This window comes from Penicillium nucicola (assembly GCF_028828085.1).
Source record: "Penicillium nucicola strain IBT 29836 chromosome Unknown utg000002l, whole genome shotgun sequence".
Taxonomy (NCBI): domain Eukaryota; kingdom Fungi; phylum Ascomycota; class Eurotiomycetes; order Eurotiales; family Aspergillaceae; genus Penicillium; species Penicillium nucicola.
The window spans coordinates 1,931,765-1,946,582 of NW_026643126.1; the positions used below are offsets into that span (position 1 = coordinate 1,931,765).

Here is a 14,818-nt window from a genome sequence, read left to right on the forward strand (position 1 = left end):
ATCAAAGCGAGATCAGCAGCCACTCCCGATTCGGGCACCCTATAGGGGGGGGTGGGGGAATGTTCCTGAGGCATGCCCTGCACAGCCTGCAGCTAAGGCCAGGACTGGCCCCCTCATTGTAGACTGGATCCCAATATCGAAAGCAGAACAGACATCAGTGAACACGCAACGCATGTAGCAGAGAATACAGAGACTACACTCGACAATCGTCATTGTAGACCAAAGTCGACGACGTCACGTTGGTATTTGCCCGGTGGAGTCATTTCCGTGCGATCTGCGGGCTGTGATTGGCTGAGAAGAGTCGCCACTTAGGGTGGTTGGTGCGTGACGGTAGTGGCCTGTTGGCATTTACAATACCAAACAGCAATACACCATACACCAGGGTCTGATACTGTTGATCTGACAGTCCCATGACCATACCTCCCTCTCAGCCCATCCCCTCTTTTTCTTCGCCTCTTCCCTTCTTCTCCCACACACTCTTTCTGTTCTTCTATTCTTCTATTTTCCGCTCTCCCAACCGTTCGACTTCCCCATCTTCTTTTTTTTTCTTTCCAATATCTGTGACTTAATTCTCCTTTCACTCTCGGGTGCTGGCTTTTTAAATCATCCACTATGTCTGCCTTCTTCTACAACCACCAACACCAACACCAGCAGCCTCACCATGCTTCCCACATGCAGGCATCAAATAACCACCACGGACGCTCTCGCCGCGCTCCCAAGATGCAACAGCAGAATGCCCAGCGTCAGTTCCGAGGTGTCAAGAGCATGCGCGAATTGGCCGAAGCTCCCGCTGTGACGGCCTTCCGTGCCAGATTCGAGGCTGGCCGATCCTTCGATTTGGATGATGACCTTGAATTCTGCCCGGGTCTCCTGACCGAGGATGATGTATGTTTTGATATGGCGATCTCCCTTTCCCCTATTATCGACCCCTTGGGGATCGTCACGATATTCATCCATGTCACATGAGCGGTTTCGTTGACACCTCTCCAGTTGCACTCCATCCACTCCGCCTCCGACCGTTCCTCTCTTTCTAGCGGCTCCCCGGACACCTCGCCCTTGCAGCACCAGATTCAACCGGTGCAGCAGGTGACTCCGTCCATCTCTTTGTCCCCCGCTCAGACCAACGCTTACGTCCACCCTGGTGTTGCCGGCAACCCGAATCACGTCAACTACCAGCAGCCTTCTGCCAACCGGACTCGCAAAGTCATCCCGATTATTAACCCTAACACCGGAATGACTCTGTCGAGCCCTCCGTCGTCGATCTCCCCCGCGATGATGCAGAATGCTCAGCGTAGATGGTAAAGATGTCATTTGCCAACGTCGTGGGCTGGCGCCCGACATCTCCATCTTTTTGCTCATCATCTGTCTTGTTCTGCATCATCGGGGTCCCTTAATCGCAGGTCATAATTCTCTTTTCACCATTGCATTCTTGTCTGATTTGGCTATTGCATTCGACACGACCAACTTGGGAAAAATATTTGTTCCACGAACACGGCGACACAAAAAAACATCAAAAACTCGAAAACAAAAAATCCGAACTGTACATACCCATCTCCTTTCTTTCGCCGATTACGACCACCTTCGCCTCATATCTTAGATCCTTTGCGATACTTCCAGCTTGTTGCGAGCGACGGCGCCTGCGATTCAATACCTTGCATCCTTTTCCTACGATACCTCTTTCGTCTCTCAGGGAGGGACGAATACTTTCTTCGGCCTTTGTTTTCTTTTTTTTTCGGTTCGGCCACCGATGATGTACAGAACATGCAGTGACATTGCTACTTGACGTTGCATGTCCATGACCTGGAGTTGATTTCCTTTTTTGGGAGGGTTTGCGTGCAAACGACTTTGCCAGATACACCTACGCTGTGACACTTTTTCTACGATCTCTCAGTTTTCTCAGTTTTGTTCTTGGGGTTTTCTTTTTTAACCGGGGTGGGATGGATATCATTTTCAGGGATCTAGAGGCGGAAACGATACACGTCTGCATTGCTTGGGCACTGTTGAATATCTGGGTTGTTTTTTTTTTATTCTGCTCTTCTTGCTCTTCTTTTGGTCTATTTTTCTCTCTTATCTCTTTTACGGATTGTTTCTCTGTACATCGTTTCGGGGCTTGGTGAAACGCAATACTCATTACTACCATGGCCACCTGGTGTGTGGCTGGTTGGGTCTGGTGCGAGCGAAACCATTGGATTGCGGAGTTGTTTCTGTTTGAAATCGATATCCTGGGGGTCTCTCGCGGTGTGCGGGTCATAGACCATATGCTAAAATGGCTTTGTTCATTGTTTATTACTCTACTCTATCTCACTTTTCTTTTCATCTGTACTTCGCTTTAGCTATTTCCCGGAAATTTCTGGAGATTATGATTACATTCTACAAACTTGTTTCACTCTGATTCTTGCAAACTACTTGATCACATCTCGTCTGTTAAAGGTCATGATGCCTCTGGAATGAGAAATTTCTTCCGACTGCTTGATTTTTTGAAAATATTTGAACACTGGATCATAGTGACATGATACTGAGTGTTCAACATATCAAGCTCGCGTAGCTCAGTTGGTAGAGCGCGGCACTAGTAATGCCGAGGTCCATCGTTCAAGTCGGTGCGTGAGCAATTTATCTCTTTTTGGCTCCCCTCCAGAAGTGAGTCAATCCATAATCTTTTTTTGATCTCTTCAATGTCCGACTTTTTGTGGAATAGAGATTCCGATCAGTGCCATTGTATATGGGGTTGCATTACGCTATCTATATATATGATTGGTAATACAAAGGGTTTATTTGTAAAGGGCTCTCCATGGTTATTCCTTGATAATATTTGAGCTAATGATTATTATATTTTATTGAAGATGATTGTATAGGCAGACAGACAAACAGGCATCTTTGACAACTATACATACACACCTATCGTCATCGTCATATCCAGCACCGTTTTGTATTCCATTCTACGTCCGACTATACCGACTAAAGCTTAACTTAGATTAGGTTAGTAAACCACCATTGGGACATTGAAAAAGGCTAGTAAGTTTCCGTCCAATGAGCTCAGAAAAGAAGTAGACTCGACAGCTTAAGAAAAATATAAAGTTCTTATTGTTTGTTACCAAAATGCAAAAAAAAGATAAACTGCTCACGCACCGACTTGAACGATGGACCTCGGCATTACTAGTGCCGCGCTCTACCAACTGAGCTACGCGAGCTGATTGGTTGAATGATCCTGCATTTGGTGCAATATGAGTATAATATCCCGATATTAAAGGTTGAAATCTGATCCTGCGCAACATCACGACCTATCTGCTCTGCTTCTTTGAAAAGTGTCCTACCTGGAAATGGCCGACGGTATATTTAGACGCCCACGGATATATAAATCTAATGGCAGTTGGTCTTTTAAACAAACGTATCCTTTCTTCGATCCTTACTCGAACTCCAAGTTATCGGTCCTCTATGACAATTTGTTACTCATATGTCAATATCTAGACAAGGGTTTTGGGGTATATGGTAAATCCGATTAGACATGGTTTAAGCTCGGTCCGATGGGGGTCCTAGTGCAAATATTGGAGTTAGAGTGTTGAGATATCTACCGACATGCAAACTTATAATGATGTTCCCGTCCTAAGTCAATCACGATAGGGGATACTTCGTTCCTGGAGAACGTACAGTCTAACGCTTGAGAAGATATCAACGTCTTTTTTTGGGCCCTGGGATTATATCTCACGGGCTTCATCGTCCAAGTGCGGAAGAAGCCCAAATATATCACTTTGACCTCTAGGTCCATCGTTCTCCGACAATCGGCTTTTGAGTAAATTGCCATTGACCTCTGGTATCTTCCTTGCCGAGCTTTATGGGATTTGGAATGTGAGACTACGCTAGTCTCAGGGTCGTAAATGGGCAAGCGAGATAGATGCCTGATGTAGCGTATGCAACAATGATAATGTGTATTGTAGAAGAAGTAGTCTGAACGCTGATTCCCAGAATCAGCGTGGGCTTACTATTTATCCCCTAGGTTTATATGACCCTATTAGGTAGTAATCGTATAAGTAAGTATGTCGTTATCTTAACATTATCTTCAGGGACTGACCCAGTCCCTTCCTGGAGGAGTTCTTACACAATTGAGAATCTCCAAACTTAAACAACTCGATAGTCAATTCAAATATTATCTCTATTGTACATTCTTTCTCGTCACCATTCCCATACTTGCATCGTAACTTTTAACAAACTCAATTATCCGCAGTGGAATCCTGCTCATATATATCTCGATTATTGCACTTCTGGTTCCCCTTTAGTGGCGTGCCATAATCACCCGAGAAAATGGAGATGAAGGAAGTATCCCAAAGATACCAACCATTCCATATATATAGTGAACAATGGAGTGCAGAAATGAAATACAACCAAGCTTGTACGGATTTCAGGTAGAATACTTTCTATATTCTATATTGAGAACATATGTAAACGAGTCTTCAGTATATGAAAACCCAGAATTATTAAACACTACTGTAACTCGACATGAAAGTCATTTATTATATACTGGTTTTGCCGAAAGATTGTTTGCCAGTATAGCACTAAAAACGATGATTCATCATCACGCAGCTCGCGTAGCTCAGTTGGTAGAGCGCGGCACTAGTAATGCCGAGGTCCATCGTTCAAGTCGGTGCGTGAGCATTCTGTCAAGTTACTTTTTTTTGGACAGATTTGTTCTTCCATATCAATCAATCCTTATTTTTTTTTTTTGGTTTTCTTTTCTAAATTTCCCACACCTAGTGTAGGCCGAAATAGATACAATGAAAGCACTAAACCGATTTTCATGCCTACCCTTCTCACTACTGGGGGAGGTGACTTTCAATTCTTCTGGATTCAAACGTACATCACGACCTAAACTGTCCGATCTTTAGGAACGGGCTCCCTCGCATACTCCTACCCCGGCTACTTAGACCGTTAATGCACCCTATCCGTGTTCTGCCCTTCACCCGGCCCCGAGGCTCCTGACCGCTAAACCTCTTACTTAAGTAAGTATAAAGAGGCACAATAGTCACTTGGCAATGCGCGTCCACCCGTGTATTCTGCGCTTTGTTACCATCCATTGCCAATATAGATACCTATGCCACCATAATAATAATTTATGCTTGCGTAACCGATATAGAGGGCTTTCCTCAGAGGCGCCATGTCAAAATTGGGGAAGATTTCTGTGCAGCTATATCAAATCGTGCATTCAATTCTATTCTTCACCCAGCGGGCTACGACCACATCCATATTCCCGCAGATTTTGGTTCACAGCAGCCTCTCAAACGATGGTTTATTCTTGATCTAGGTGTCGTTCAACAACTCGACAAGGAAAATGTTTTGCAACTTCCCCACCAAGTGTACCTTGCAAGTCATAACGGCAAATTGTAAGGCGCCCAATCTAATTCATGGTTATAACACATTCTGATTGGACAGAACCTTTATTCTTCGCAATCGATGGGCCGAAAAAGCAAAGGACAGAGCTATTTCATATACTTGGGGGAAAAGAGGAGCAAAAGATTGTTGAAAGCATGCGGGAGAATGTCAATACTAAGAAGGTACAGTGATGTAACAAAAGTATTTGGCCGGTGGTACTTTGGGCCCTCACTTCTGATTACTGCTGACCAAAAACCTCCGAAATCCATTCAATTCAATAGCTAGTATGCAATCCATCATACCGAAGGACATCCTAGACCCGATGAGGCATTGCATCTGACAGATGTTTGAAGTGTATTTCCGCTCGGTATAGGATAAGAAAAGACTTTATCCTCTAGGTCGTGTATGTCAATCAAGACTACAAAATCCCAGCCGTTAATTTCTTTGCCACAATTAGTATGATCATTGGCAATGCCCTTTTGCATTTGACACGCTCATCTAGGAACTGTTTCTCAATGAAGATTTCGGTCCATTCAGCACGTCACCAATATCTGCCAAGAGAACAAAAAACGGTCCCGGTTTATGTTAAGACTTGTAGGATACACATGTTCATGGACTCAGGTCCTGGGTAACGGGTCTGCAGGCACATAATTTCCAGAGAGCGTCATGGCAACGTCCAAGCCGTACTTTGAAAGTCGCGATAGACCCAATCCAGACCTATTCCAGGCCTACTTACGAATACGAGAACTTACGTTTCACACCCTGTCTCGAACCTGGTGGACCGATGTAAATTGCCCTCTTATGAGTGGTCCGTTATGGTGTAATAACTTTTGTCTGATTGAGTTCTCCAAGGCAGTGCCCTGTAGGATTTGTACATCCACTTGCAGGAGTATCTACCCTGGATTCCCCACGCTAACAAATTGTTTCCTTTTCCTTAACCTGGGAAGTTACTCTGAGCATCAGCAGCTCCCTGAGCACAAATATACCATACCGTTCGAAGGTAGAGATTCCACGTTGCTAAGATACTATACGCCTATCATTTCTCAGCTGACTTGATTCTCCAAAAAGTGTCCATGATCGGAAGTCTTTTTCTTGATCACGTATTTTTCTGTTAAACGATGAAGTTTGGAACTTTTATTGCCTTCTTACCATGGGTATCTGCCAGTACTCATCTTGGTGTTGGGCAGACAGCGGCTTTGCCCTGGAAGCCAACTGGCAGCAATGACTGTAAATGGGCGTCCGCTAAGTTGATAATGCATACTAATCCAAGTAGTTCGCGGTCCATGTCCTATGATGAACACACTCGCAAACCATGGGTTTCTCCCACATGATGGCCGAAATATCACGAGACAAACTCTCATGGAGGGTCTGCATGATGCTCTGAATTTCGATTTTTCGCTGTCCTCCCTGATGTTTGATATGGGTGTTGTCGCCAACCCGAACCCCAACGCGTCATACTTCACATTGTGCGTAAATTTCATCTCAGATCGTCTCAATAATCAGTATTGCCAACATGGAGAAGATATAGCCTATAAGATTCGCTTCTGACGATGGAGAATCTAGGGACCATCTTAACCGCCACAATGTTTTGGAGCATGATGCCAGCTTGAGGTAATGAGTCTTCATTCCCCTGTGTCAATCCCTCAGAGTCTCCTCCAGTCATATGCAGAGGCTACCCAGCCTGCTTCCTATCTCACTGGATCTCATAGCAAGTCTACTATGGCTACATGCTGACCTGTAACTAGTCGGACCGATGCATTCTTCGGAAACAATCACATCTTCAATAAAACCATTTTCAACGAAACGAGGGCATATTGGACGTCGGAAATTCTCACACCCGCCATGTTGGCCAATAGCAAAATCGCCCGCCAAATCAACTCAAAGGCTTACAACCCTAACTATAAATTTACCCCAATGACTGAACAGTTCAGTCTTGGCGAGGTAGCTGCTCCGATCATTGTATTTGGAAACTCTACATCAGGGGAAGTCAACCGGACCCTGGTTGAATACTTTTTCGGTTTGTGAGAACAATAACTCCTAGGCGGAATTTCCCCTAACATTCATGTCTGCGTCCTAGAGAACGAGCGTCTTCCGATCGATCTGGGTTGGAAGATATCTTCAAAGATCATCACCCTCGACGACATTTTGAGAGCCACCCAAATGATCAGAAATGCCACGAAATTGATCACATCCTCCCCATCTCAACATCGAGTTAGAACTGAATTGTAAAAGCCTGCTATGATCCGATTCGATCAGCCACAAATGGTTAGGGAAAGGACTTTGATGGCTGTTTTAAGTTTGTTTGAGCTTCGGAGCTAGTTAACTCTATTGATTATGAACAGGGTATACACTTCTTCAATTAAAGTACATCTAGGAATGGAGTATTTCTGACTGATATAACTCAGGTTCTTCCGAAGTTGGTGTTGAATTGGAAAGAGCTTGAGAAATGAAAAAGATGAGTGATGAGTGACCACGGGACTGACGTAGAGGCTTTAGGCCTTGTATGTTTAAAGTTTCCTCTTCTACGTTTCTGTTTTGTTCCTTCTTTTTCTGAATGACCTCTTTGCGAAAATTTACAGAGCATCAGAACTTAGAGGTTCATCTTGTGCTTTTGGTGCTACTTAGACCTAGCCCGGACCGAGCCTAACCCGAGCTAGATCGGATTTTTGATCGCACTGCCTTGATGGCGGCTTGGCTATCGGAGAAAATGATCATCTCTCGAGTCTATGGGCCTATATTTCCTTTGCAGTCTTTTCTGGAAGTCGCCAGTGCCATTTGTATACCGCTGGTCTCTGCAGCGTACACTGAGGATTGCGGCTCCATATCAAGACGGGCACAGTTGGCCTAGGCGGACAGAACTGGAAGACTCTGTTACTCTAAAAAAAAACCAACGAAGACTAAACGAGAGTGAAAGTCGCTCCTAGAGAATGTTGGGCTGCTAGCCTGTTCGGATGTGGGGGATTGTCTAAAGTTGTGATTCTAGTTGCCTGATCAGGGCAGGGGGAGCATTCATCAGAGGGATCTGATTAGATCAGCCGTTGGAGTCTATATTTGTAGAGCAGGTTGAGTTGAGAGACATTAGTTTTCAGGTACAGAGGCTTCCGTACTGGGGTTACCAAGCTGCATGTTTGATGTGAATATGAGATGAAATTCATAAAAAATGGGTAAGAAGAAGTGAGAAGATACATCACCCGTTGCTCCATCCTAAGAATATCGTGAAAAAAGAAGAGAGACTTCTCATAGCAAAGCCTCAAAGTTTGACCATGTCACCAGGCGAGACGAATTAAATCTCAGTATCAGCATCACCCAGGGTCTCCGATCTCGGTTGCGAAGACTCAGAAGAGCTTTCATAACCCTCCTCCTTGTGCCCTGTCTCTTCAAAGTGAGACCAAGGTCGGGGCATCTGACACTCGAGACACTGCTTCGCACCTCCGATGCAGGAAAGACAGAAGAAGAGTCCACATTGTTTGGCCTCACGAACTCGCTCGCAGTGCACACAGAAGAAACGTCCGCGAAGAGTATTGCTGTTCTCCGACTCATCGTCATCGCCATCATTCTCATTTTTGGAGTATGCGTCGTTCGTGTCGTGATACGGAATTGTGCCAGTCATCAAAGCGTCGTGTTGAGTTTCGATCTCAGGAGATGCTATATCTTCACCCCCACCCTTCTCCACATTGCAGATTACGTTAGTGATCGTGATCACTGTCTTGCTGATAGTAATTCCAGCGACAGTTTCAATAATCTCGGGAGCAACAACGATGTCACGGGTTTTATTAAAATGTTGAGTGGCGCCTGGGAGAGTCTTGGCCGAAATATTTCCAGTGGGGGTATTGTCAGCGTTAGCCGCTTTAGTGAAAGCCCTGCTCACGACAGCCCCAGCAGATGGGCCAGCAGCAACAGGCGGACCAACAGCGGCAGCAGAAGAGCCAGGGGCGGCGGACGAGCCATGGGGGTCGTGGCCTTGATTCTGGGGATGAGACTGACGCCAAGCTCGATGTGCCTATCTCAAGGTTAGCCAGGATCTCACGGGTGGAAACTATGAGCAACTCACGTTGGTGTTTTTCTGTCGGCACGTGTTGCAGCGCTTGAAAGGCCCGTCGCCATTCTCACGCATGAACATAGCCACAGCATAGGTGGTGCGGCATTGCACGCAGTACTGCGATGGGTCCGACATCCTTGATTTGACCCACCCTGATATGATCAGGGGGAAGTCTTCAAGGGTTCGGTTTGCTCAGAAGGGAAAAGAACGAGCTCTGTGCGAGATTGGATCAGCCGTTGCGAAGCTGTGATAAAATCACCAGATGTCGGGAGAGAGGGAGGGAGGAAGAGCAAAGTGTGAGTTTCGTGCGAGATGGAAATAGTCACGACGAAGCTACGATGGACTCGCCAGGTTCGGTTTGCTCAGGAGGGAAAAGAACGAGCTCTGTGCGAGATTGGATTAGCCAGTGCGAAGCTGTGATGAATCACCAAATTTCGGTTTGCACAGAAGGGCAAAGAGCAAGCTCTGTGCAAGATGGAAACAGTCACGACGAAGCTACGATGAACTCAACAGGTTGGATTTATTCAAGAGGAAAGAAAAGCTCTGTGCGATATTGAAACAGTCACGGCGAAGCTTTGAAGGAAAGGTTCCATAGAGGTCGGTATACGGTACTTATGGGCAAACATTATAGTCATAGAGAGTGCATCATCTTCACTTCTTCGCGGGAAGACCATAGAAAATGTGACGATAGCCACGCAATGTAGAGCGCATGACTTTCCGGTAGAGTACCTATATACCGGGCGCTCACCATGGTACCCAGGCTTCAAGACAAGGGTCATTCTTCAAGTCTGGCTTTTTTTACGGTACATTCCATATGTTTGGACCTTTTCGGATATTCTTGCCATGCATTTTACTCACAAAGAACTGAACTCTAGCAGAAACTCCTGGGCTGAATTAGATCAAATCAATAATTGAGCTCGCCCTTTGTAAGTGAACCAAATTCTTCGTTCTCTACATAGATAGGGTTAGGCCGGATTACGAACAAAGGATCAACAAAAGTGATCGGGGAGAGTGGAATGGAAAGACACAAAGAACGCACCTGGAATTCCGACCCTCGGGCACAGCAGCTTATTGCCATGTTGTTTCAGCCATTGGAGTACATGTGAATCATCGTGAAATAGACGAATGAAAAGATCTCGACGCTCAGCATGACTTGAAGGCCCTGGAAACCTGGAATTTCTATCATGCCTTCTTTGAAGTCCGTCTCGGTAATGTAGGAAACATGGGATACGTTTTCCCCCCTAAACACATAAAGATGTCCTCAGATAATTCAAACGATGCAACTGTTTCCTTCAGGTGTTGGCAAATAATGGCGGTCTCCCATCGTAGCACTTTCGTTGTTTTTGTTAGCATACTTTTGCCGATTGCAGCCTTGACATTGGATACAGCTGATCGCCTCTCTCCCCGGACTCACAGTGTTGATATTTGTTCTACTTATACCATCCAGGCTGGAGATTCCTGTTCTGGAATCGCTCAAGCCCACGGAATCACCGAAGCTAATCTCCAGACTTACAATGCAAGAAATTGGGATTGGCTCGGATGTGGAAATGTGACCCAGGGGTCCTTCATCTGCGTTGGTCCTGGAGAGCCTCCGATGCCCGTCGCCCTTCCAAATGCTGTTTGTGGTCCTCAAGTGCCTGGAACCACTCGCCCCGACAGCTGGTCCGATCTGGGGTCTCTGAACCCTTGCGCGGCAGGCGAATGCGTAAGTCAACTTGTACTCATGATTATGTGGTTTGCGCTGAATTGGAGGAATAGTGCGCTTCTTGGGGTCAATGTGGAACAGCTTCGAAGTACTGCGCTCACAGTACCGCAGTGGTATCTGTGTCTTCTCCACCCAATGTTCAAACCACCATGACATACCATCGTACTACGGTATCGGCCTCCACACGTTCAAATGAATCCAAGTTGAGTACGACGACCAAACCCACCACTAAGCCCACCACCAAATCCACCACAGCCACAAAAAAGCCCACGACTACAACAAAAGAACCCAAAAGCACACAAACGAGCAATGTACAACCGTGGGAGTTCACAGTTTACCAAAAGAAGGATTGCACCGGTGATTACTACGTGATCCAAGGACACAACGTGGGACCCGCCAAAAAGTGCTTGGAATTGAGTGAGAGAAAACACAACCTCAGCCCTAATCTCAAGGACCCGGGGCTGTATTGCAGATATTTCTACCAGGGTGGCGAGAGATGGCTAAATTGTGATAAGGATCTGTCTTGGGATCCCAAATCATGGGTAGTCAAGAACGGTATCTGCACAGTATACAACAAAACGACGTGCGATGCGTCCGACAATATGTTCCAGACTTATTCCTCAACCCATTGCCAGAACCGTGGAAATTTTGATCCATCATTTATTTCAACGTCATGCTATGCTCCTAACCATTAAAGAGGTAATTCACGAGGAGTGGGAGGATCGGACTGAACTTGTCGTCATATTTAGTAAATTATACCACCCTCAAACATTGTCAGAGAGCTAAGTTAGCGCGTCGTGCCCTCATGGCGGGCGTCAGTGCTTAGCCAACAAATCATCTTTTTTCTCGCTCATACGTCTGACGTACGTAGGTCTTATAGACATCTTCGGTCCGACGGCACCGTGGCATGATGCAAACCAATATTTACTCGATGAGAGCGATCACTTTTTCAATATATTATTGACTCCTAAACTACAAAAGTAATTTCAACATTCAGGCTTTGATAAATTGATTGGCCCTTTGCGAAAGAGTCGATGGAAGTCTTCAGTTAATAGGGAATTGAGTCATGCAAACACTGCAGACCAACCGATGCCCCAGGCACCTGGGCACATGGGCAGGCAACTTGATGCTTAGTCGGTTAGACCGGCTCCTCCAGGGCTATCCATGGATCTACAGGGTATGGATCATCTTCTTCCATATGCCAGTGACTGTTCCTTCCCCAAAAAATGCACATTAATTTAGCTGGACCGGAAGCATGGCTCAAACACAAGGGAGAAAGCCCTGAGTCTATTAGATCCGAGTACTTGAGCTACAGAACTTAGCTTTTAATTCTTCATGCACTCCATAGTTTGCTTGCCCATATGATCGCATCAAAAGAATTGGGGTCTATGGTGGGCTTGAGGAAGTTCCGAGATTCAATCCAAAGTTTCAACAATGTTTAATACCCCAGAAATACCTCGGCATGACATTTAACCAAGGCATCAGAGCTATTTAGTGAGGTCTACAGTCCCATGAAACCCGAACAATCCCATTTTCCGGTGCCCCCACGCTGTTTTGCCACCTCCGCACCTTCCAAATCGATGACCAGGTCATTCCAATGGTAGACAATATCGGAAACCATCTTACGATATGAAAACAGGACACTTCCATACATATGGAGCATTGATTATTGATTACAAGGCCTTTGTAGTGGTCTCAGGGAATATGTAATCAAGTTCATGTCATTGCCCAGTGAAAAATGGGTACACTCGTATTTGACCACCGGCAGGACGGACAGTCAGGCCTGACACAGGCACAGCTGGGCTATACGAATCGTATCTAATATTACTTTACGTCATTCATAATGCATATACCCAGTTAAGAGCTCCCAGCTGACTCCCCGTCACCAAAATCACTATATTTAGGGCCTCGTGCGGCTCTTCCCTTGGAACTTGAAACCTTAAAGACTATACCAATACGAGGCTCTGGTAATATTAGCAGATCTAGGACGAATGAAAACATGATACCCGTAAAAGAAATCACCCGTAATAGTTTCAATTGGTCGGAACACCCGAGTACATTGTAGAGCCCTGGGATTTGAGAGACAATATCCACCTTTATAGATGGATACAGTCAATAGATACAGTCAGAAAATCTGGAACGCCTAGTCCAGCTGATCATGCATTTCCTGATAGCTGCATAGCCATGCAATCGGCTCTTTCAGAATGGTAGACATCATAGACATACTGCTGAGAAAGAGAGGAACAATGGAGGCCTTGCTGTTGGGACGGTCCGAATGTAAATTAAATTTGGGACTGCGCTGGACAAGTCACAAAGGTATAAGAAGGACCATATTTCACACCCAAATCAGACAGATATATCTTGTTCGCTTCAACATCATTGTCAATCAATCTCAATTCATCATCTGTTCAATATGAAGGGTTCTACCATCATCAGTCTCCTAGCTACAGTTGCCACTACGAGCGCAGGCCCACTGAGAGCAAGGAACGACCAAGTTGACATCACTTTTATTGGTGCAGCCGATGCTCAATTCACCCAGAGCTTTCCAAGTGATGGGACTGTCATTTCCATTGGTGAGTTTCTCTATAATAGGGCCTACTTTTGACAACTAAATTTAATATCTTTAGGGAACCCATTGAGCATCTCGCACATTTCATCCAACACCGCCGGCATCCAATGCACCTTTAATGGCATTGACAAAAGTGTGACAACTGTCACAGGACACGAACTGGTCGATGTCGGCCCTCCCCAGACCCAGCTGTCTGGATCTTGCCAGGCAACGGGCGTGAAGCTTCGGAGCGACATTGTCCATGTCTCCTTCATCGGCGCCGCTGATGCTCAATTTACTCAGGACTTCCCTGTGAACGGTGGATGGATTCAAATCAGTATGTTCATTCATGCCTTCCTGTCTCAGATAAAGTCAACTAACGAGAGCAGCCGATCCTCTGAGTATCTCCCACATCGTATCGGACCGAGATGGCGTTACCTGCACCTTCAATGGTATCGACCACAGTGTCACTACTACTAGTGGTACACAGCTGGTTGATGTTGGGCCCCCTCAGACTCAGCTCTCTGGTTCCTGCTGGCTGTGAGGTGAACCGAGAGAGAAGCAATTTTGAGCATGCAGCGGTGAGACTTGTGTCTCAGTCGGTCTGGAGAACGAGCGAAACTTGGTAATTGGTTTTTATTTTCTGTTTTCCCTGCGATGTGACGGTTTTCAAAGGGGATCGTTTGTTGTTTATATGTTTTACCTTCAACACATTCGTTAAGCAAAGACCTCAATACTACGTGTTTAATCTTACCAGATAGCCTAATGCCAATCACGCAATGATTAATCTAATCTGAGGTTAATTGACAGCCTGTTTAAAAGGTTCTCCGAGAAATGAGGGACGAATGTGATGTAGGGCGAGAATGCGACGCGAGGGGTTGCCCATGGTCGATCTCGGACCTTGACTTTCTTTCAGTGTAGTCCTATTAATTATCTGTATTGAGTTGTTGAATTGTGTGAAATGAACAATTGTCACATTTGAACGCAAATACAGTAACTAATTAATCTACGAAGATCAAACATCACACAATGCGGACATGTATCTCACCCAATCCTCAGCCAAGGAGGCCCGGAATTCAGGGCTGCTACTGTCCCTCTCTTGAAGCCCTTCCAAGGCCAAGCGTGGACGTACATTCCAGATGAAACCCAGACCAATTCGCCCCAA

At 45.6% G+C, this 14,818-nt stretch overlaps 5 protein-coding genes across 5 annotated transcripts; 4 read left to right on the forward strand and 1 right to left on the reverse strand.

The window, feature by feature from the left end:
* Positions 1-612: 612 nt before the first annotated feature.
* N7511_002496 (DUF4452 domain-containing protein) lies at positions 613-1,302 on the forward strand (the record flags this gene model as incomplete). Its single annotated transcript, XM_057124921.1, has 2 exons — positions 613-885; positions 991-1,302. 2 exons carry the CDS (start codon positions 613-615, stop codon positions 1,300-1,302), a joined length of 585 nt encoding a protein of 194 aa, XP_056987080.1.
* A 5,334-nt stretch (positions 1,303-6,636) lies between these two features.
* Positions 6,637-7,590, forward strand: N7511_002497 (peroxidase family protein; the record flags this gene model as incomplete). Its single annotated transcript, XM_057124922.1, has 4 exons — positions 6,637-6,863; positions 6,925-6,972; positions 7,107-7,378; positions 7,439-7,590. Coding segments are annotated over 4 exons (699 nt in total), but the record flags the coding sequence as incomplete, so codon positions are not given.
* Positions 7,591-8,644: 1,054 nt separating this feature from the next.
* N7511_002498 (uncharacterized protein) lies at positions 8,645-9,535 on the reverse strand (the record flags this gene model as incomplete). The annotated part of the gene is made up of 2 exons (XM_057124923.1): positions 8,645-9,361; positions 9,413-9,535. 2 exons carry the CDS (start codon positions 9,533-9,535, stop codon positions 8,645-8,647), a joined length of 840 nt encoding a protein of 279 aa, XP_056987082.1.
* Positions 9,536-10,709: 1,174 nt separating this feature from the next.
* N7511_002499 (uncharacterized protein) lies at positions 10,710-11,800 on the forward strand (the record flags this gene model as incomplete). Its single annotated transcript, XM_057124924.1, has 2 exons — positions 10,710-11,105; positions 11,159-11,800. The coding sequence occupies 2 exons, from the start codon at positions 10,710-10,712 to the stop codon at positions 11,798-11,800; spliced, it is 1,038 nt and encodes a 345-aa protein (XP_056987083.1).
* Positions 11,801-13,518: 1,718 nt separating this feature from the next.
* On the forward strand, positions 13,519-14,197 carry N7511_002500 (uncharacterized protein; the record flags this gene model as incomplete). Its single annotated transcript, XM_057124925.1, has 3 exons — positions 13,519-13,678; positions 13,733-13,990; positions 14,043-14,197. 3 exons carry the CDS (start codon positions 13,519-13,521, stop codon positions 14,195-14,197), a joined length of 573 nt encoding a protein of 190 aa, XP_056987084.1.
* Positions 14,198-14,818: the final 621 nt, after the last annotated feature.